Source organism: Perissodus microlepis, chromosome 7, assembly GCF_051167445.1.
Source record: "Perissodus microlepis isolate ML-2025 ecotype Zambia chromosome 7, ASM5116744v1, whole genome shotgun sequence".
NCBI lineage: Eukaryota > Metazoa > Chordata > Actinopteri > Cichliformes > Cichlidae > Perissodus > Perissodus microlepis.
This window is the reverse complement of record NC_140467.1, coordinates 49,943,281-49,963,675: the sequence shown is the minus strand read 5'-3', so window position 1 is coordinate 49,963,675 and position 20,395 is coordinate 49,943,281. Positions and strand designations below refer to the sequence as shown.

Here is a 20,395-nt window from a genome sequence, read left to right as displayed (position 1 = left end):
TCCTCATTTATTATTAATAGATGCTGCATTTTGTGCATTAAGTTTAACATTAACATGCAGAGCACAAGTACAGACACAGTATACAGCAGAGACAAATATAAATTGCTAAATCTGCTGCATTCATTCACACATGAGCTAAATTGTCCTCTTTCCTTCTTTTCCATATGTTTCATTTGATTATGTTATTTCTCCTTTCTTTGGTCAGCTGGCTATGCGCGGTCCTACAGGGCCAATGGGTTTGACTGGCAGACCTGGACCGCTGGTATGTATGGCAAATCACCTCCCAGGAAAAACACTGAAGCACAAATACTCTGATCTGCAGATTCTGTGGCACACAGGATGGTCTTGCTCAATTGTTATATGAATTTTTAGTCAGTATTTTTCTTTTTAAGGGTCCTCCTGGTGTACCAGGACTAAAGGGGGAGTCTGGAGAGGCAGGACCTCAGGTACTAGAAATCACCATGCTACATTCTGTTTTCAGGATCTGTTTCTGATCATATCAGTCTAAGCAAGCCAGTTCTGGAAATGTGTTCACTAATGCTGAGCCTTTGTAATATTCTGTTACTAGCAAATCAGCTGAAAAGCCTAATTTAGGTGGATAGATTGGAAATGAAAAAGATGGCTCAGTGATTTACAGCACCTTTGTTTTAGGGACCACGTGGACCTTTGGGAACCCCTGGACCTCCTGGAAAGTCTGGTAGACGAGTAAGTTGTCAACCAAGCTATTCAGCAGCAGAGAAAGAAGTAATATTAACACTAAGCAAGATAGTTTTTATGTACTTCACAGTGTTTGTTTGCGATTGCAAATAGTAAATGCTCTGTGATTGTCTTGATCTGGAGGTAGAACATGTGCTGTTGCTTTTACAGGGTCGCTCTGGAGCTGATGGTGCCAGGGGCATGCCAGGACAGACTGGACCAAAGGTATGTCATCTTTTCCATTCACGATGCACTTAAATGTGCCACTTTTGATAAAAAGATTTTTTGAAGTAAATTTTTAAGCTGAGGTGGTGATCTATATCATTAAATGTTCTTTTTTTCCCCCGCTTTTAAGGGAGACAGAGGATTTGATGGTCTGGCTGGACTTCCTGGTGAAAAAGGACACAGAGTAAGCATTTTAACCTTTAACCTGAGAGGTGTGTGTCTGTTGGAATTTGGACAACAGTTAAACATGTTCATATTTGTTTTCACAGGGTGAACCCGGCCCCCATGGACCTCCTGGTGGTCCTGGAGAGGATGGAGAGAGGGTAAAACAAAAAAAAAGAAAAGAATTTCACTCCTGCCCCTTCATTTTCTTATCAACCTCAAGTGCTGTGCACACGAAGTCGCACTATCTGAATTTGTTCTGCTCTTGCACAAATGACTTCTTTGCAGGATTCTTCCCAAACGCACCGTTCACTTCCACTTCCTCTTCCTACTTTCTCCTTCTCGTCGATTTCGTTCCTTATAATACGTTCAGTTTTTTCTTTTTGCAAAAATACCTTTTCCCAATTTCCCTCACCTTCTCCATTAAACACAACTGATGCAACTTGATCCCCCACTTCCTCTGTTTCTTCATTATGTTTTCACATTACACACACACACACACACGCACACTCTTGCACATCCTCACTTTCTCCTCCATTATAATTCACTGTCTGTTCCACAGCCTGACCTGCTCTTCTCTTTCCCAGGGAGATGATGGAGAGATCGGACCCAGGGGACTTCCTGGTGAACCAGTGAGTGATCACATATATTACCATTCAGTCTTACACTCAGGGAAATGTATAAGAGCTGCAGGCCTGCTGTCATCATGTTATTGTGTTACTGAACAATCATACTGTCGGCTGGTATCATATATCACATGTTCATAGTCATATAGACTTGGAATTTTTTATTTTTTAGTGCTATTGTGGTGCAAAGTGAATGTTGATCAGAACTCATGTGTACAGGGGAATCTCTGGTGGTGAGAAAAGCAAGCAGAACACATCAAGCTTCTTTTAATAGCCTCCCGCACCCCGCCTCACCCATGCAGGATACTCCCTGCGGAGGGTGGAAAAGACAGGAAAAGGAGAAACCATCAGAAAGCCCTTGATATTGCATGTTATGATCTTTTTTATCCACCAGGGTGCGCTACATTGGTTTGAATTCACACAGTCAGGACAATCCATCTACTTGGGTAACTGTAGCTGTGAGGCATGGCACACAGAAAAAAAATCACAGCACTGTTTCATGGGTACGGCTGAGGGAAATGCAAGAGTAGTAAAAAAAGAGAGAGAAAGAAAGAAAGAAGGAAAAAAAGGAGAGCGGGCTTCAGCTTTCCCTCACATCTCACTCTGTAGAAAATCCTCAAGGACATTTGGAAAGTGAGGTTATTTCCAGCAGTATAATTTTGAAACTTGATTTAGCTGAACGTGTTTAATAATGCATCAGTCCTTTTTCACAGGTGTGATATCACTCTCAATCTCATTTCCCTTCATTTTTACCACAGGGGCCTCGGGGTTTGCTGGGACCAAAAGGACCTCAGGGACCTCCTGGACCACCTGTGAGTGCCCACCCCCCACCCAACCCTCTCACCTCTCCTTCAACTTCTCAACTTTTCATATCCAGCAATAGATTTACAGTTTAGAGAGCGGAATCAATTTTTTAGCATCTCATAAGCGGCGAGAGAAAAGGGAAGGGCAAACAACAACCACGGGGAAATACAAAACTCAATATCTCTCAGACACAATATACAAAAGAGTAGCATATGTTATTGAGTTTAACTTCAGCTTCTCTGATAGATGTCTACAGTGCAGCGAGGCTTCAATCTAATTTGTTCCAGCGGATTTAATTTAACGTGGACACTGCACATTTTTGAAACTGATATCTCTCTGTAGGAGTTAGCGATTCAAATACATCAGACTTTAAAATTCATTCACACAGTCGATTCTGTCCATTTTAGTCTTTTATAGATTTGCTGCCTTTCCCTTTTCATTTTTTGTTCTTAATGTTCTTTTGTCACCTGCTGTAGGGCGTTACTGGAATGGATGGCCACCCTGGACCCAAGGGAAACATAGTAAGTGAAGCTGGAATGAACTAAATTGCCTATATGTGCAAACTCTCAGATAAACCAACACGCACAATTTCAATTTCAATCAACGTTTGCTTAATTTCACCCTCAAAAAGCCCATGATATGCCCTCATGGGCAAACACACACAAGCACACACACACCAGTTCAATCAGACATTAAGACATAATGAAGAATAGGCTGCCTGTGTTTAGGTCTATTTGAGCAGTCCACCTCGGCCGCTTGTACCATTCCAGCTCAATTTCAGGCAGCGCCCGGCTGTAATGAGAGAATGCCTAACTGAAGCAGCTCCTTTGTTCTGTTGGGAACGATCCAACGAGGTAGAGATGAAAGACCAGGAGCGTTCCCTGACTCTTGGCCTGAGGAAATATAATTGATCGCCAGTTATCTCATTGGGAAAGGTGTTGTTGTGTTTGTGCCTCAGCAGTTTCTTTCATTAGGAAAGTAGTTGCGGTAATGTGCACTGTGTACGTGTGTGTGTGTCTCTTACCTCGAGCCGTGGAAAGATGCTACTCCATCAGTCCAAAAGTTGTGGCTTATTGTGTTGTTATGAGGTAATCATGCAGAAGTGTGCTACTGCTTCTCATTTATATTTTTTTCAGAGGAAATTTTCCCCTTTGCTGGACAATGCTGGTCACGAAATCAGTTTCACATTCACACAGCCTGGTTGAAAATCAATAAATTATTCAGTCTTTTCTACATGGGGAGATTTCTAAGACAATTTTTCTTTTTCAGGGACCCCAAGGAGAGCCAGGACCTCCCGGACAGCAAGGCAACCCAGGAGCCCAGGTGAGTGATGAAAATGTAGTGTGAATTTAGATCTTTCTTTCTCGGAAGTGTGAAATGAAAGCTTGCTGATCATTTTTGTATCCTCCCCACAGGGACTTGCAGGGCCTCAAGGACCCATTGGACCTCCAGGAGAGAAGGTAACATACCACGTGACTCTAAAATCCTGTAACTCCACTAAAAAAACTCTAAGATGCTTTAAAAACAAAAAGAATCAGAATGTATAAAATAGCTGGTCGCATTCATTTTCATGAGCGGAAAGCCAAGTTGCTATCTTATTCAGAAATGCTTATCACACAATTATGCAAATGCCTCCTCATCCCCAATGCAGGACTAAATGTTGCCTTGTAGACAGTACAGACAGATTTGAATCCTGATACATTTTAATTTCATTTCAGCTAAATTACATTGGCTTCTATGGAGCACTTAGTTATTTTATTATTCACTTTATTATTGAGCATTTGGGATTTGGTAATGTAGGTACTGCGTGTGCCCTGATTTTAAAAGACATTAAAGCCATCATGATATTTGCTAAGTGTAATAAAGCGAAACAGTAGACTTAAATCGTATATCTTTGTCTTAAGAGCTCAAATTTAATACAACACATTCAATACATATGCAAGACTTTGCCACCCCAAAACACCATGTACATAATTTTTGGGACTAGAGCTAATGAGCATAACAAAGAGAAAAGAAATCTGCATCCTATTATCGTCATGATTAATTTTATGTATCCGTTACCTTTGCTTGTCTAAGAATCCTACTGTTTGTCTTTTGGCCACTGAGGTTAAAATGAATTATAATGACAATAAATGAAATTTTACGCACACTCATCATCACCAAAGGATGACACCTACAGGATTTTGTGATCCCCTGGGTTCTGGTGTCATGTGTGGGTTTCTGGGATATGTCTCGCCAGCATTTGAATGGATTATGTAACAATAGTCAGTGTTATATCAGCTAAACCTCACGTTGTTGTTATACCGATAGACATCTATATCCTGTGATGGCTCCGTGTGCTCTTGTTATCTTGTCATGTTTACTCTGACCTTCTATCATCTACCCAGGGCCCGACCGGAAAGCCAGGCTTGCCAGGAATGCCAGGAGCTGATGGCCCACCGGTGAGTTTTTAGGCCACGTTTCCAAAGAGCCGTATGTCCTCTTTTTCCTCCCCTCTGTCTGTTTATAAAGAGTTTTTTATAGGTAGCTGTGAGAACTCACATTTTTAAAGCCATGTCTCTAATTTTATTTTGTACAGCCTTTTGCTTCACAGGATAAAACACATCACAACAGACGAACAACACACGCACACTGAGGCGCACTTTATATAGGCAAACAGTCCCTCTGACATCCCTGCACAGACAGTACACCTGCTATAATGGCAGATGTTTCTTGGAAGGTACCAGGTGGCACCTAAGAGAGATAGGGCCAAGATTTGAATAACTACAGGGCAAGAAAAAGATGTTAAAAAAAAGCAAAACAGAAAAAGGAGATAAAGTAGAGCCCCACGACACACAATATCTCTCGGCCTTTTAATAATTTCTTTTGAGGGTAGTTCTCCCTGAGTTACACAGCCAGGCTGTTCCTGTTAAATCTGTTTTGTTGCATATAAAGCAAGCACAATATTCCCAACCTTAGTGCTCCCTTTCTGCCTCTTCTCATGTATCTGTTTCTCTCTCCATCCTCATATCACTAATAGCCCATCAGAGGGTTTGCACAGCTCCTTTTGTTAATGAGAATGCAATCATTTTCCTCTTAGTCCTTTCAGATGAGCATCCATGCATGTGTGTGGATGTGCGCGTTTTTTGATGAGGTGGAGTTTTGTGTCATACATGCACGATGCTGTTTGCTATATTGCTTGTGCAAAATTAAGAAAATGACAGTCTGTGCTCTTCGAGCTCAGTGATAGCTAGTAGGGCCTCTTTAATACAAATCTCAAATGCAATTAGACTGCAATGGCTCTATTTTTTTTTTTTTTTTTGCAGTTTTCCACTTTGATACGTCCCTCCAACAGTTTTAATAACCTAATTTCTCTGTTTAAGGGGCCTTGTGGTATTTATGGTAGTAATTATCCTCAAATGAAATGCCATAATATTGCTCTTAATAATTCACAGGGTCACCCTGGAAAAGAGGGGCCTTCTGGAGAGAAAGGCCACATGGTGAGTTTTATTACATTTGCTTCCCATGAGCTAGCTTTCATTTCTTCCTTCCTTTATTTACGCTTTTCTCGCTTTTTCGTTTCCCCTCCTGTTGTCCTTGTTCAGAAACATTTGCATAAAATGTGTTTGCATTCACGAAGATAAGATTAGCAAAATGTGTGTGTGTGTGTGCATGCTTGGATTGTTAAAAACTACGTGCTGCAAACTCTTATTAAATATTTGTCTCTCTAGGGTCCTCCTGGCCCTCAAGGACCTATTGGTTATCCTGGGCCTCGAGGCGTGAAGGTGAGTTGATTATCAACCACTAAGAAATTAATTTTATGTATTTTTTTGTACTTTGCATTTAACGTGTTAATAGTTCCCCAATATCTCATTTGAGTGTTGTTGTTTTTTTTTTGGTGTTTGGCCAACCAGACTAGTGTGATTTTGCAAATAAATAAATAAAAATCCCCTTAAAAATGTTTTGTATAGGCTTGTGTCTGTGTTTGTCAGAAAGACTGAGATGGCAAAGGGGCTGATAACAGTTCAAGGTGCACAGCCCTCTCCTTCCTCTGTGCCATTAGTATCTGATGAAACCGAGACAAAAGAATTCCCATCAAATAATTCTTGGAAAGAAAGTGTGACTGATCCAATAAAGCTGCTACTGAGCTAGGGGGATCACACAAGTGGCTCGACTCGTAGCTAATAGTCCCCCTGTTACATGGCTGAAGTCTGCTCTCAGGGAAGATGAAAAGATTGGTCAAGAAGGAAGAAACTTTGTATGCTAATTTATACACCAAAACAATGAAAATGAATCCATCCTAAAGAGTATCCTCTTTTGCACAGTTTACTTCTAAGTTTTAAAAAAAGTGTAGCCGTCCGTTATCCTCCCCACTGGTTTGTAATTTCTGCCTGTTCTTGTATCATAGGGAGCTGACGGTGTGCGTGGCCTTAAAGGACACAAGGGTGAAAAGGTAAAGGGATTCAAAGAGCCGGCTAAAAAACGTCTAAGAAAGTTGTGTGGACTTATTTGATCATCTCTGCATGCATACCAATCAAATGGTTTCAACATCGTTTTCTTTATCCTTCTGCTAGGGAGAAGACGGCTTCCCCGGCTTCAAGGGAGATATGGGTATCAAAGGCGACAGGGTAAGGCTTGTTTGTTTAAACTTGACTGCTGGATGAATCACTCAAATAATCACATTAATGAAACAACTCTTAAGTGCTGCACTCAGAACTAGCTTTGTTTTATTGGGGGGTGAGGGTGACCTTTATCCACAGTAAGTGAAAGGAGCAACCACTCCTGTCACTTTATCCACTTTCATTGCCTAAGCCTCTGTGACTACCGCGGAATTGTGGCTAATGAGCAAACATAAGGTGTTGTTCCAGTTGACAAGCGGTTTGTGTGCGTGCGTTTGTTTTAATGTGAGCAGTTTCCAATTTCTTTTCCATCCCCATTGCCTCTTTCCAGTCAGTCTTAACCTCGACAACTTTAGGAGAAAAGCGCGACTTTGACAGGTTTTCCCGACTACAGCCTCTTTCTCCAAAGTGCTTCAGGGATTTACACTGTCAAGTCTTAAGAAAAAAATGCTTTCTACAGTAAGAAACATAACTTGCACAAGCCAATACTTCAAACATCAACCCTCCAATCCCTGACCAGGCTGTCTCTAGCTGAGCATAGAAAGGAAGGAGAAATCAATGGCACTTTAAACCCCTTTAAACCCGGGAGAGAGACATGGGGCTCCGGCTTATTTTCCTCTGGAGATGCAGCAGATCCAGATGAAAGCAAAGATTTGAGGAGGCCCTCTGCTTTGGAGATGCACATAGACCGGAATCTAAATGACTCATTTTGAAGCGTGCCTATGAAAAGTGTGTGAGTGTGCTCAATTTAAAGTGTTCTGTTTGATGAGCTTGCAAGTGTGAGTCAAGTACAGTTTGTCTGATGCCGTTTTAAATGCTGGTGTGTGAGCACACTGGCTTTGCCTTCAACTCTGCGCAAGCCTTTAGCTAGATATCTTTATACACACCACCAGGTCTCATGCAACAGTGACTGGCTGTCAGAGTGAGTTTGTAGTCTGTCACTTAATATGTGTCCCGCTTGAAGGAAAGCACACTTAAAAAGAGAAGCAATACTAAAATAGCTAATTTCTTTAATGATGAAGCAACAGAAATTAGCATCCTTAAGCACCTTTTTCCTCACAACAGTTTTGAAATATAAACAAAGAATTGATTGATTTCTTCGATGAATAATAAAAGCAAAGCATTCTTAAGTTATAGAGCAAAAAGTCACCATATTTGTGCAAGAGGATGGAGGTCTAAGTTGTCAAAAGTGCAAGCTAGCTTGGTTAGCAACCAGCTAATTAGCGCTAACAGATGTTTTGCAGGCATGTAACCGCTTACCACAGTCTTGTAGGCCATTTCGCTCAAGTGATTGAATAGCCTACTAAACATTGTGTAAATGAGATAAACTATGGCAACTATGAGTAAACATACAAGTTGATATACTCCCTCAGAGAAAGTAAAACACTTTAAAGGCAAGCATCTTGATTATTAAGGTAACAAGCTATAGACTATAGAGAGCAAAACTGTTTTTTTTTATACCAGTCATAACAAAATACTAGTTTCAGATCTCTCTTATAGTACCCAGATTCATTGTAATCACCTTAGAAAGCTTTATGAGTGGAAAAATATTCCCACTGATGCTACTAATTTGTGAATGCACAGTCAATAGAATAATCTTTGCAAAACCTGAGGGGAAAGATGAGCTCAAGTACCTTGTTTTTGTTTGTTTGTTTGTTTGTTTACTATACAGGCTAATGGCATTTGTATTTTTTACATCTTGTGCTTTCCAGGGAGAACTTGGACCAGCAGGACCCAGAGGTGAAGATGGCCCCGAGGGGCCAAAGGGTCGTTCCGGGCTTCCAGGAGATGCTGGTCCTCTTGGCCCAAGTGGTGAGAAGGTGAGCTTCTTAAAAAAAACTGACTTAAACAGAGGCAGAGTAATTGCTTGACTGGTCCAATCCTTATCCAGTGAGGACAGGCGAAACTTGTGTTTGTTATTCACAGTGTAATTTAAAAAGCAGATATCCATCCGAATCTTGATCACACATTAGCTAACAGCAGTCTTTTTCATGCCTAATTATAGCCTTCACACCAGCTTTCCCCCACACACTGATCCGGTTCTAAAAATACCGCTGTAGTGTTTCTGCACATTTTAATGGAGATGTTACTCGCTAGAATAACAGAGTTTTTATTACTTAAACTCACAGATGCAAAGAGCTTACAGCATACTGTGGGAGAGAGCCAGTCTTCTTTCCTTGCATTAAGTTAGGAATGTACATGGAATTAGGAGATCAGCGAGGTAAAGAAAATCTGTAGATAACTCTTAAACCCTATTTAGACTGTGTGGGCATCTTCACAAGTGCTGCTATTTTGGTTTATGCAGTTCATGAAAATATCTTGTGTTCAACATTATAAATACTTCTTGCATTGCAAGAATAAAAAAAAATTAAGACACTGCTTTTGCTACAGACATAGCTGAAATAGAGGCTGTGGGATACGGGATTGATGAGATTTATAAGCAGAGTGCTTCATGTGTATAGAGCTGTTTGCGGCTACTCTGTAGCAACCTGGCTAATCACAGTAAACACAGTGGGCAGCTTCTGTGTAATGGCTGTATTGTCCTGCTGCCCTTCAGATGAGTGTAGCAGTTCAGCTGGGTACAGAAGAAGGTTCATATACAGTATAATGTATGTGTAGATTATAGGTACTATAGCAAAGACAGTGTTAATATTAAATTATAAATCAACAGACTCTTACTAGACGTTGTAATTAAAAAGTTTTAATTTGATGCCAATTTAAATCCTCTGTTGGCTTGAGAATGCTTAATTAAAAACATTTATTTACATTTTTTTACATGATTTTATTCGAAATAATCCCATCATCACCATGCATTTGGCAGATGCCAAAAGCAGACATTTCTCTCAAAGTCTGAAACATCTTTTCTTTTTAATATGAGAAGAGGTTATCACCGGTTATCAGGTGTCACGGCTTAAGAGGAATAATTTGGTACGGCTCTAATAAGGAGTTTGGTTTGAGGCAGGAGAAGATCAGTGGATTAAGTAAATGCTGCGTTAAATGTTCAGTTTTTACATTTTTACATAGAGCAAGAACCTTATTATGTCTCTTAATTTGATGAATCGTTTCATGGAGCTCAACCTTGTCTTTTTTTTGGTAAAAATAGTAAATGAATTTTTGTAAATACTTTTTGATAAACTTTTATAAGTTCCTGTCAGGACCGTATATAACAGTATACTTACTAATCTTTCTCTTTTACAGGGTAAACTCGGAGTTCCTGGATTGCCAGGATACCCAGGAAGACAAGGACCAAAGGTAATTGCATTTATACTGCTAAAGAGCATTGTTATTAATTTACTGATTTTACCACATCCGTGCTCGGTTACAGTAATTACTGTATGTTAATTTGGGCGAGGCACCAATGAAGCCAATGATGCCGCTAGATGAACATACAGTATTTCACCACAAGTCCCTGTGTTATCTGTTAGAGCTTTCTGTGTTCATGGACACATGAACTTGCGTGACACTTGTTAGGGTCAGTCGACCGCTGCTTTTTACTATTTTATTAAGTTCCATATTTGCAGAGCCTGTCAGGTTGGTTTAATTGCTGATCATCTAGCTCTCCAATAGTTTTTTCGTGGCTGAAAATATACCTCCATTCATAAGCCTTTTCAGGTTATGTCTACTTACGTGTAAGTTGTTTAGTGTATGGTGTTAATAATCCCAAATTATTCTCAAATAATTGCCTTTCTTTTTTTTAAAGTTTTTTTTAATTGTGCTTTAATGTGACTTTATCTTTCTTTTAATTCAGTGTAATAATTTAAATTATGTCTTATTTTCTTGCTTTGGCCAACATTGCTTGTTATTAAACTTACTTGACAATTTAATTTAAGCTAATGTTAGAACTCACAGAGACACAGTTAACCTGACCAAAATGTGCTTTTCTGTGTGTATTTGAAAGAGAACGGGGAAAATAAAAAATACACACACGTGCATGTGCAGGCTGCTTTTGCTGAACTTTTTGATGGCTCATCGTTTAGCCTCTCTGAGGCAAAGCTGCAGTCTGACAAGCGGACATGCTTGAAGCTTCCTGATCAAAGAGCTGGGGATTTGAATATGCTATTTGGTGTCAGCCTTCAGTTGCTGATACAATAGCAATAAAGGAATGCTGTTACTTGTGTGCATGCAGTCTTCTGTTAAATGTATTAAGCTAGGGGTATAAACAAGGAATATAGTGACTGTGTTTGCTTCTCAGATGATTAATTGGTCTCTTGCTCACACACAGGGATCCCAGGGTTTCCAAGGTTTCCCTGGTGCCAATGGAGAGAAAGGAACTCGGGTATGTATGTAGATAGACTTCTTGATATTCTTCTCATTCCCTCAAGGGTTGGATACAGGCGTACCGCCAGAGACAGGCTCCCGTCCCAGCTCCAGATTTATCAACCTAGTGGAAGTTGCATGGCTCTAACACAAAGCAACAGAGACACAATTGCTCACCATCGCAATTGCTTTTCATTACCACTTGCACAATTCATTTGGATACCCCAAAAGCTTTGTTTATCACTTTGTGGCTCTTGAGCAATGCTTCATTTTCTTTTGTCGAAGGGATGGGTCATTAGCTCGCCTGCAAGAGTAATGGTTTGTCAACACGAGTGGAGCAAGGCGCATTAAGCTTTTTCATCTTCACAAAACATTTGTAAAGTTTATGAGACCCAGCTCCGAGACAGAAAGGGATAATAGAGCTATTAAGATAGTTTCACAACACTTGTTTGAAACTTAAAAAGCTACATAAAAGATTTAATTGTTTTCCTCATTAAATTTGTATGTAGCCAGTGTCATTGTAACACTGCTGCAAAATTGCTATATCATGCATAATTGATTATTAAAATATCATTTTCCAAGGTGGTAATGACTTCACATGTAAGTGAAGATAAATGTTAATGGTCATTTTTTTTTACAGTAAATCCTATTTTATTATAAAAAGACTATTTCTGAGCTCATAAATGGCTCAATTGTGCTTGCAAACATTTCAGTCTCCTGGCATTAGAGTCATTCTTAGGATCTTAATGATGTGAGTGGCATTCCTTTGATCGTTGTGTGTGTTCTTCGTGTCCACAGGGAACAGCAGGAAAGCCGGGCCCACGCGGACAGAGAGGACCAACGGTTAGTCTTACTCAGCAGACTCGTGCTTCCATGCAGATGGCGAACTTGGCACCTGAGTAAAAGTGGCCGTTCGACCTGAGCATGCTCGAAGGGGAATCCACACTGAGACAATAACCAAGCTTTTCAGATCACATGCATCCTTTACAAACTTTTTTTTTTGTTAAAAAGCTTTTTTTTTTCTTTCTTAAGGGGCCTCGAGGAGAGAGAGGACCAAGAGGACTGACAGGAAAAGCTGGTCCAAAGGTGAGTATTAGTATTTATTTTAATGCCACTTTCTGAAATATGTCATTATACATGTTCACATTTGATTCCTTATTTTTTGTGTCCAGGGTAACTCAGGGAATGACGGCCCACCGGGACCTCCCGGTGAGAGGGTACGTACCGTAACAGCATCACCAGGAGTCATTTTATTCTCGGCACGTGCAGAGGTTTCGATCAGACACGCGATTATTAACTCAATTAGGTGCTTTTTAAATTTTTATAGGGATTGCCTGGGCCTCAGGGACCAACAGGTTTCCCAGGACCAAAGGGCCCCCCTGTAAGTCCAGACACTCTACTGAAATATGACCTTTGCCCGTTGCCTTTCCATTCTGTGTGACCTTTAATATAAATTCTTTAATTTGTTTGAAATTCTCAGGGACCTGCAGGGAAAGACGGATTGCCAGGACATCCTGGACAGAGAGGAGAAACTGTGAGTGTGCTGTGCTTTGGTTATTCAACTCTTTATCTTATATCTATATCCACTGAGGCAACTTTATGACTTTTATTTCCTTTTTATAATACACAGGGATTCCAAGGCAAAACAGGCCCTCCTGGTCCTCCAGGAGTGGTTGGACCTCAGGTGAGTGACAGCCATTGAGTGTTTCTCTTAGTTGCTTCATTGACGCACAGCTTTTTGTTCACTGTATTCCTTTGTGTGCAAACAAATAGCTATCAATTTCCTACAAAAAAATAATTAAATATGCATTTGCATTGTTTTTTGAAAAATTAGGCTCTTGTAGAATTGCAAACCTTTCACACACAGAAGCACAATAGAAACCTATAAGTTGTCATTAGGAATGCTTTCTTAAAATCGATTTAGCTCCTCTTACCTATATCTCAAGAGCCACGACTTAAGTGTTGTTTATCCTCTTTCATATTTGCAATGGGCTCTTCATCCATTATGCATAAATGTTTAACAGACTTTTCCTCCCAGCCGTTCTGCTAATGCCGGCTGAGGACATTCATAATAATGAAGCTGTATGTGGCTTTAATGACTAGTAAGCCTCCCACACAGCAAATGTTCAGCTTTTCCTCGCCACGTTTCTAATAAATGGAAAAATTGTTATGTCATTTTTGTGTTAATTTGCTGATTTTGCTCTCTGCTTTGTCCCTCTTTTCACACTTCCTCTGTAACTTGGTTTTATACTTTAGTGTTGAATGGGATTTATTTATTTATTTATTTTCAATTCTAGGGACCAACAGGTGAGACTGGACAAACGGGAGAACGTGGACACCCTGGACCCCCGGGACCACCTGGTGAGCAAGGTCTGCCTGGAGCTGCCGGAAAAGAAGGAGCCAAGGTGAAACTTGAAGTTCTATTTATTAGTAAACTTTTGTTTTTAACACTGTCAGCTAATTAAAACACATGTATGTAACTACAAAGCTCATATTTGTTTCCCATTTCACTCACAGGGTGATCCTGGCCCTGCTGGCCCGTCTGGTAAAGATGGCCCACCTGGGCAAAGAGGTTTCCCTGGAGAGAGAGGTCTGCCTGGTCCTGTGGTTAGTATTGCCTTCTGCTTTGTTTAAAGCCTCGTGACAAAATCAATATCACTCACAGCTTGGTTATTGCATAATAGTTCTGGACTATTACATTTCTGTAAGAATGTGGTAAACCTCAAGAAATGGAGATGATATCAGATCCACTCGTCAGTAAAGGAACAGCCTGCTCTTGGCTGATTTTTCTATCTTTTTCAAGTAATTCTAACTTGACAAAGTCGTGTCCTGGTAGTTACGCAACTTATGCTATTTTCTTCATGCCAGTTTATTACAAAGCCTTTTCATTAACCTTAGAATTCAGACTTTATGTGATGCACTAGCTCCTTTGGGTGTTTGCTGCAGTTTTGCCAAACTGTTTTCCCCTTCAACTCTCAACCTTCACTTTGGAGTCTATAGGAGGCTTTCCATCTCATGCTGAGCCTCTTTGCAGATAAGGAGTGCAGTGTAAGGTAGAATGTGTGCTTCCCCAACAGATGTGTTTGTTTTCTGAGGCCTTTATTTCACTCTCATCTGCAGGGAGCTCATGGCCTGAAAGGGAATGAGGGTCCTCCTGGCCCACCTGGCCCTGCTGTGAGTACAATTTACCGCATCCGTATCCCCACTTTGTCACTCTCACTCTCACCTTCTGTACTCCCTCTGCATCTCTGATATCTTCATAGTAAAGTTCCTACCCTCAGCTATTCCAGACCCTTATATAATATAATGATATGCACTGTTTGCTACTTACATAAGGGAGGTCTGACCTATTTGATGTGCCTGATATTATGCTTTAGTTTCCTGTGTTGGATGTCTTTGATATTAATGGTGTCTTATTTCGATAACTAGCTACCAGCTAGCTAATAACACAGTGTGTGGTACTGCTGTAGGGTTCTCCTGGTGAGCGTGGTCCTGCAGGGCCAGCAGGACCTACAGGTCTCCCAGGACGCTCTGGCCCCCAGGGACCTCCAGGCCCTGCTGGAGAGAAAGGTGGACCGGTAAGAGCACCACATTGTAGGAATAGCATGGCTACACTGCACATTTTTGTCTCACTGACAAACACAATGTTGCACTATGTCAACAATCATTATTTTAGGGAGAGAAAGGACCTCAAGGTCCAGCTGGAAGAGATGGTATTCAGGGACCTGTTGGTCTGCCAGGACCTGGAGGACCTCCTGGCCCACCTGGAGAGGATGGAGACAAGGTAAGATAGTATTTTTGGTTTATTTGTATCCATGTGAAGAAAAATATAATGCAATTCAATAAAGCTGCACTTAAATTTCTTTTTTTGGTTTTTGAGCAGTTGTGTTTCACAATCTGTGTCTCTCTGTGTACGCACAGACCTAAACTAGACACTAAACTTTGCAATTGGGCTCCCAGCCAGACCCTCTTGTCTCTTTCTCTGTGACCTTAAAACGCTGTGAGGGGAATTTGTCTGACAGGGTTTGCATCGATTAACAGATCCTTAAAAGGACAACTGGCCTTGTTGCTGCTTTGTACCCGTCTTTACAAACAGACACAGAGAGAGAGGCAGCGACAGGATGGGTGAAAGTGACCCTTTAGTATTCAGATCCAAGCAACTGCTCATCCCTTCTAAAACATTTGCAGGAAGATCAGCTGCGGAAATACTCAGAGGATAATCTCTCATCCTTTGAAGAATGCCTCAGTTCTTAACTGGCCTTACAACATTCCCCATGGTGTAAACGGACAAAGAGAATACAGAGGGTATTTGCCATGCAGATAAAAAACGATCTTGCCAGATAATGTTTACATACATTCAGACACTTTCTCATTATAAGCCCAGCTCACAGGGAATGGATAAGTCCAAGGCCTTTATTTAGGAGACTAAAGCCACCACAGAAAGAGCTTTTTCTGATTCAAACACCAAAGTAAAGGCCTTTGGTTTTTGGTGGTTATTAGCATTATTTTTAACACCCACACAGGCATTTGGGGGGAACAAAGTACAAGGTTCTTCAGTTGGTATATTCTGGTTTAAACTGGTTCTGATGGGAGTCATAATATATTCTGTTTTGGCTGCTTGTTCTGTCACTGAGTCAGCCATCACGATAAGCCCCCTTCAGAAGTGAATTATATTTTTTAGAGAAGGAGTGATGTAATTGAGATATCTATAGGCAGATCTAAAGGTACAAAACAATGTCTTTTGAAAGGAAGGACAGTTCAGGCAAATTAGGGATTGTTAAGAATATTCATTGTCAAAGTTTTATTTCCCTTTTATGTGCATACCACTGCCTATTTTTTTGTCTCACGCTTTGATGCTCTCTTCACAGGGAGAGATTGGAGAGCCGGGCCAGAAAGGAAGTAAGGGTGACAAAGGAGAACATGTAAGTTTGTCTGTAGAAAACACATCATTTATTCATTGTTTTGCTTTCTAGAATTCTGAGGCTGATACATGAATTTTAAATACTGAGTGACAGAAATGCATTTATTACGCATTTTCATGTCCCCAACTGCAGGGTCCACCCGGCCCTACTGGCCCTCAAGGACCTGTTGGAGCACCGGGTCCTGCTGTAAGTGTCCATTTTGAGCTATGTCTTCACATTATTCAGTGCCTTATCTATGTGTTAGCAGACTGACTCTCATTATTTCATTATCTCGTCTGCTGTGCAGGGTGCAGATGGTGAGCCTGGTCCCAGAGGTCAGCAGGGTATGTTTGGCCAGAAAGGAGATGAAGGATCCAGAGGATTCCCCGGACCTCCAGGCCCAGTTGGTCTGCAGGTGCGAACTAGAGTATTAAGCAAACTTCAACCATGGTTTTATTTAGAAAGATCTGATTAAATAATTTTTTTAACCTTTCAGGGCTTACCTGGTCCACCTGGCGAGAAAGGTGAAACTGGAGATGTTGGTCAAATGGTAAGGGCTTAGTTTGTACGCATTCTGACTGTGTTATCATTGAGCACATTTACACTACAAGGAGCATGAAGATGAATTCCATTTCTTAAACTGAGGTGGCTCTGCTTGTTGCCTACAGGGTCCACCAGGTCCCCCTGGTCCCAGAGGTCCCTCAGGACCCCCGGGAGCCGACGGTTCTCAGGGACCTCCCGGTGGTATTGGAAACCCTGGTGCTGTTGGAGAAAAGGTAAAACTCCTTTTTTTTTTTTTTTGGATGGAATGATTTTAGCCGGAAACTCAACCATTAATGTGTATAATGTAGTTTGATTAGTCCCATCAGTAGTGGGACTTTTGAGGCTGATAACATAATCAATATTTAATGAGTTAAAATTCTGATATGACACATTCATATCAGCTGTTTAGACTCCTGACGATCAAACTTTTCATCCGTTATAGATATATTTGTAGTGCTGGGTATGTTTGTTTTCAGACTCACCTGTCATAGAGAAACAGTTTTAACTTGGAGAAGCCAACTTAAAAAAGTCAGATTCATTGTGCTAAGCAGTTTGTTTGGGTTGTGTTTTATACAAAGACTGATACCTCTTGAAAGGCTTTTGCAGCCATTAATATTTCACATGCCTATTTATATGATACCATTTGGGATGTTTTTTCCTACTCGAGAGTGACAGATGCACGCCAAATCGAATGGACAGGGTGTCATTCGCGATAGTAGCCTGCTGCTGGGGTGGAGAGATTATAAATAAATTGTCAAAAAGATCTTACTGCAATTCTAAGAAGATAAATGCATTATTAAAGGCAGCTACAGCTTTCATTTGTTGCTGCTCCTTCATCATCGAGGCCTCCTTTGGTAGTTTTTGCAGCCGCTGGAATGCAGCGCTGTGCAGTTTTTTTGTTGTTTTTCAGCGCTTGCTGTCCGGGGTGATGGTATAATTTGCTTTATCTGGTTCGATCAATAGAATCACCTCTTGCTCCTTTCTAATCTCCCCGAAGATAGCCTGTTCTGCTTCTGTGCAAGCAAACACAGCGGTCTTTGGGCTAATCGGGCGTCAGCTGAGCTGGCATTTTATTATCCAGCCCAGGGAGCTGCCAAGCGACAGAGTCCTAGCCTTTTTTTGGTAAACACATCCCTCACTGTGTCTGTGATGAGCAGCTGCCTTTTCCTGGTTTTCCTATTCTCAGCAGTCCTTAGTGAAGGTCATCATAAGAATGGAGTCAAGGCCTGTGCAGGGCTTCGGAGGTGCAGCATTGCATAAAACAGCAGCGTACGCCGCTAATACAGGCGGATCAGTGAGGCTTGTAAACAGCCATACCAGCTGCTTAGAGGGAATTTCTTGACAGCATGGAGGCAGATTTTGGAAAACAGCCAGACACTAATTTAGAGTATCAGTTGATGTTCACAACACAGAGCCATTGTTCATGCTAGAGGGAATCTGGATATGCTTATCATAACGAGTCACCGTGCAGCTTGTCGTTGGCTCTGCAGAGCTGTGCCATCAACTGACATCCTTGTTTCCCAAACATGACATGGGCTAATATTTTTCCACTAAACACGTGTGTGGTAGACCTCAGTAGGGAGGACAGTAGTCTCATATGGCAGTGAATAACGATAGTGCCTGGCATATAGGTGAGTCAACAGGGCAACTATCCAATAAGGCAAAAGGAAGAGGACAAGATATATGGGCAGGGTCCAGGGAGAACAGTGAGGTCAGCGCCGTCCTTGCTCCTGCCACCCAGTCTGCCTGCACTTGATGAATTGAAATCTCTTGTGCCATCTCTTTCTATTCCCATTTTTGGTGACAAGGACACTGGGACAGTGAGGGGCTGCAGTAAATTATGGGATTTTTAGAACCACAGTAGATCAACAAATCACTTTACTTGTAATGTATGTCTCTCTCTCACCTACTAATACCCTTTGTTGCCCACCTCTTTCAGGGAGATACCGGTGAAACGGGAGAGCCAGGCCCTCAGGGAGAAGTTGGCCCACCAGTGAGTTATCTCAGTCTATTTCATTTCATTTTTATTAAAAAAAGCACAACAAAGAGTTTATCTATAATGTCCATGATGTAAAAAAGAGATTGTATTTATCTTCCACAGGCCATTTTCCTCATGTTGTACACTAGCAACTCTGAATTCTAGCTTTACAAGTAATTGCACTGGTAACATGTTGCATATTATTGTAGGGTTCAAGAGGAGAACGAGGAGAGAAGGGAGAGGCTGGTCCGGCTGGTACTGCTGGACCTCCAGGCCCTAAGGGACCCCCAGGAGATGATGGTCCAAAAGGCAGCCCAGTAAGTTCTGTTCCAGGTTTTTTATTAAAATACACTTCGCAACATAAGTCATTAAGCAGAGGACGATCATAGTTACTTAAAAGTAAATGTCCAAAAAATAACAAACAAAAAATGTAACTTTATTCATTTTCAGGGTCCAAGTGGTTTCCCTGGTGACCCCGGCCCCCCTGGAGAGCCTGGTCCAGCTGTACGTATGGCAGCTGTTCTGTGAATAAACCATCCAAACTTAAGTCTTTATACACTTTTTATTGCAAAACATCATGACTGAGACCCTCTTCAATTCCAATACAGGGCTTAGACGGTTTACCGGGTGACAAGGGCGATGATGGAGAGGCTGGTCAGGCTGTGAGTGTTATTTTTTCTTTTCCACTCTGCCGCATGTCATTACTGAGAAATGTAAATAGTCTTTTCAATGTTGAATTATTTCCTTTTCCTTTTAAACCAGGGTTCACCTGGACCAACTGGAGAATCCGGTCCTGCTGGACCACCAGGAAAGAGAGTAAGTGCTGCCCTGTACTGTCTTACTCCTATCCTTGTGAAAATGTTAAAAAGTTGCTTAATTTATTTTATTTTATTTTTTAAATAGGGGCCTCCTGGACCTGCAGGACCTGAGGGAAGACAAGGAGAGAAGGGAGGCAAGGTAATTCATCCAAAAACAAAGCAACATTTTTTTGTGTAAGTAAAACAACCTAACAAATGAGCTAACATCAAATGTTTTCGTGTGAATCATTTTCCTGTGTGAAAGGGAGAGCCTGGGTTAGAAGGTCCCCCTGGAAAAACAGGTCCCGTTGGTCCTCAAGGATCACCCGGAAAGCCAGGTCCTGAAGGTCTCAGGGGAATCCCTGGTGCTGTTGTAAGTATCTTATTTCTCAGCCTCGCAGCGATTCATCACTGTCATACCTTTATGTAGTGTGGTTTTGTTTAAACAGCATATATGATTCGCTAATTTGCTAAATAAATCCAGAATATTAAAAGGAACTGGTTTTCTTGTGAAGTGGGGTTAAAAAAAACTTTACAAATGTTTTTGCAGGGAGAACAAGGTCTACCTGGTGCCCCAGGCCCAGATGGACCTCCCGGACCTATGGTGAGTAGAAATAACTTGTATTGCCATGCCTCATATAATGTGCGACTGGATCTGACAACTTACATTTTCTCACAGGGCCCACCTGGCTTACCTGGTTTGAAAGGAGACTCTGGTGTCAAAGGAGAAAAGGTGACCTACTTCAGGAACCAATTTAGTGATTGCTGAGTTGTTTTTTCCTTTTATTTTTTTGTTTTCCACTGACCA

At 41.2% G+C, this 20,395-nt stretch overlaps 1 protein-coding gene across 3 annotated transcripts in view; it reads left to right on the top strand.

Annotated features, from left to right (window-relative positions):
• Positions 1–20,395, top strand: part of col5a1 (procollagen, type V, alpha 1) — a 74,643-nt gene that overhangs the window by 43,372 nt on the left and 10,876 nt on the right. For all 3 annotated transcript variants that reach the window (XM_084935658.1, XM_084935657.1, XM_084935656.1), the window contains 44 exons: positions 206–262; positions 393–446; positions 652–705; positions 868–921; positions 1,052–1,105; positions 1,191–1,244; positions 1,671–1,715; positions 2,468–2,521; positions 2,990–3,034; positions 3,783–3,836; positions 3,929–3,973; positions 4,901–4,954; positions 5,948–5,992; positions 6,224–6,277; positions 6,901–6,945; positions 7,067–7,120; positions 8,824–8,931; positions 10,310–10,363; positions 11,334–11,387; positions 12,167–12,211; positions 12,401–12,454; positions 12,541–12,585; positions 12,696–12,749; positions 12,849–12,902; positions 12,999–13,052; positions 13,666–13,773; positions 13,886–13,975; positions 14,489–14,542; positions 14,839–14,946; positions 15,045–15,152; positions 16,237–16,290; positions 16,423–16,476; positions 16,577–16,684; positions 16,766–16,819; positions 16,938–17,045; positions 18,752–18,805; positions 19,000–19,107; positions 19,241–19,294; positions 19,399–19,452; positions 19,553–19,606; positions 19,694–19,747; positions 19,853–19,960; positions 20,138–20,191; positions 20,267–20,320. In XM_084935658.1, coding sequence (XP_084791784.1) covers positions 206–262; positions 393–446; positions 652–705; positions 868–921; positions 1,052–1,105; positions 1,191–1,244; positions 1,671–1,715; positions 2,468–2,521; positions 2,990–3,034; positions 3,783–3,836; positions 3,929–3,973; positions 4,901–4,954; positions 5,948–5,992; positions 6,224–6,277; positions 6,901–6,945; positions 7,067–7,120; positions 8,824–8,931; positions 10,310–10,363; positions 11,334–11,387; positions 12,167–12,211; positions 12,401–12,454; positions 12,541–12,585; positions 12,696–12,749; positions 12,849–12,902; positions 12,999–13,052; positions 13,666–13,773; positions 13,886–13,975; positions 14,489–14,542; positions 14,839–14,946; positions 15,045–15,152; positions 16,237–16,290; positions 16,423–16,476; positions 16,577–16,684; positions 16,766–16,819; positions 16,938–17,045; positions 18,752–18,805; positions 19,000–19,107; positions 19,241–19,294; positions 19,399–19,452; positions 19,553–19,606; positions 19,694–19,747; positions 19,853–19,960; positions 20,138–20,191; positions 20,267–20,320 — 2,784 coding nt within the window. The remainder of the gene's footprint in view (positions 1–205; positions 263–392; positions 447–651; positions 706–867; positions 922–1,051; positions 1,106–1,190; positions 1,245–1,670; positions 1,716–2,467; positions 2,522–2,989; positions 3,035–3,782; positions 3,837–3,928; positions 3,974–4,900; positions 4,955–5,947; positions 5,993–6,223; positions 6,278–6,900; positions 6,946–7,066; positions 7,121–8,823; positions 8,932–10,309; positions 10,364–11,333; positions 11,388–12,166; positions 12,212–12,400; positions 12,455–12,540; positions 12,586–12,695; positions 12,750–12,848; positions 12,903–12,998; positions 13,053–13,665; positions 13,774–13,885; positions 13,976–14,488; positions 14,543–14,838; positions 14,947–15,044; positions 15,153–16,236; positions 16,291–16,422; positions 16,477–16,576; positions 16,685–16,765; positions 16,820–16,937; positions 17,046–18,751; positions 18,806–18,999; positions 19,108–19,240; positions 19,295–19,398; positions 19,453–19,552; positions 19,607–19,693; positions 19,748–19,852; positions 19,961–20,137; positions 20,192–20,266; positions 20,321–20,395) is intronic.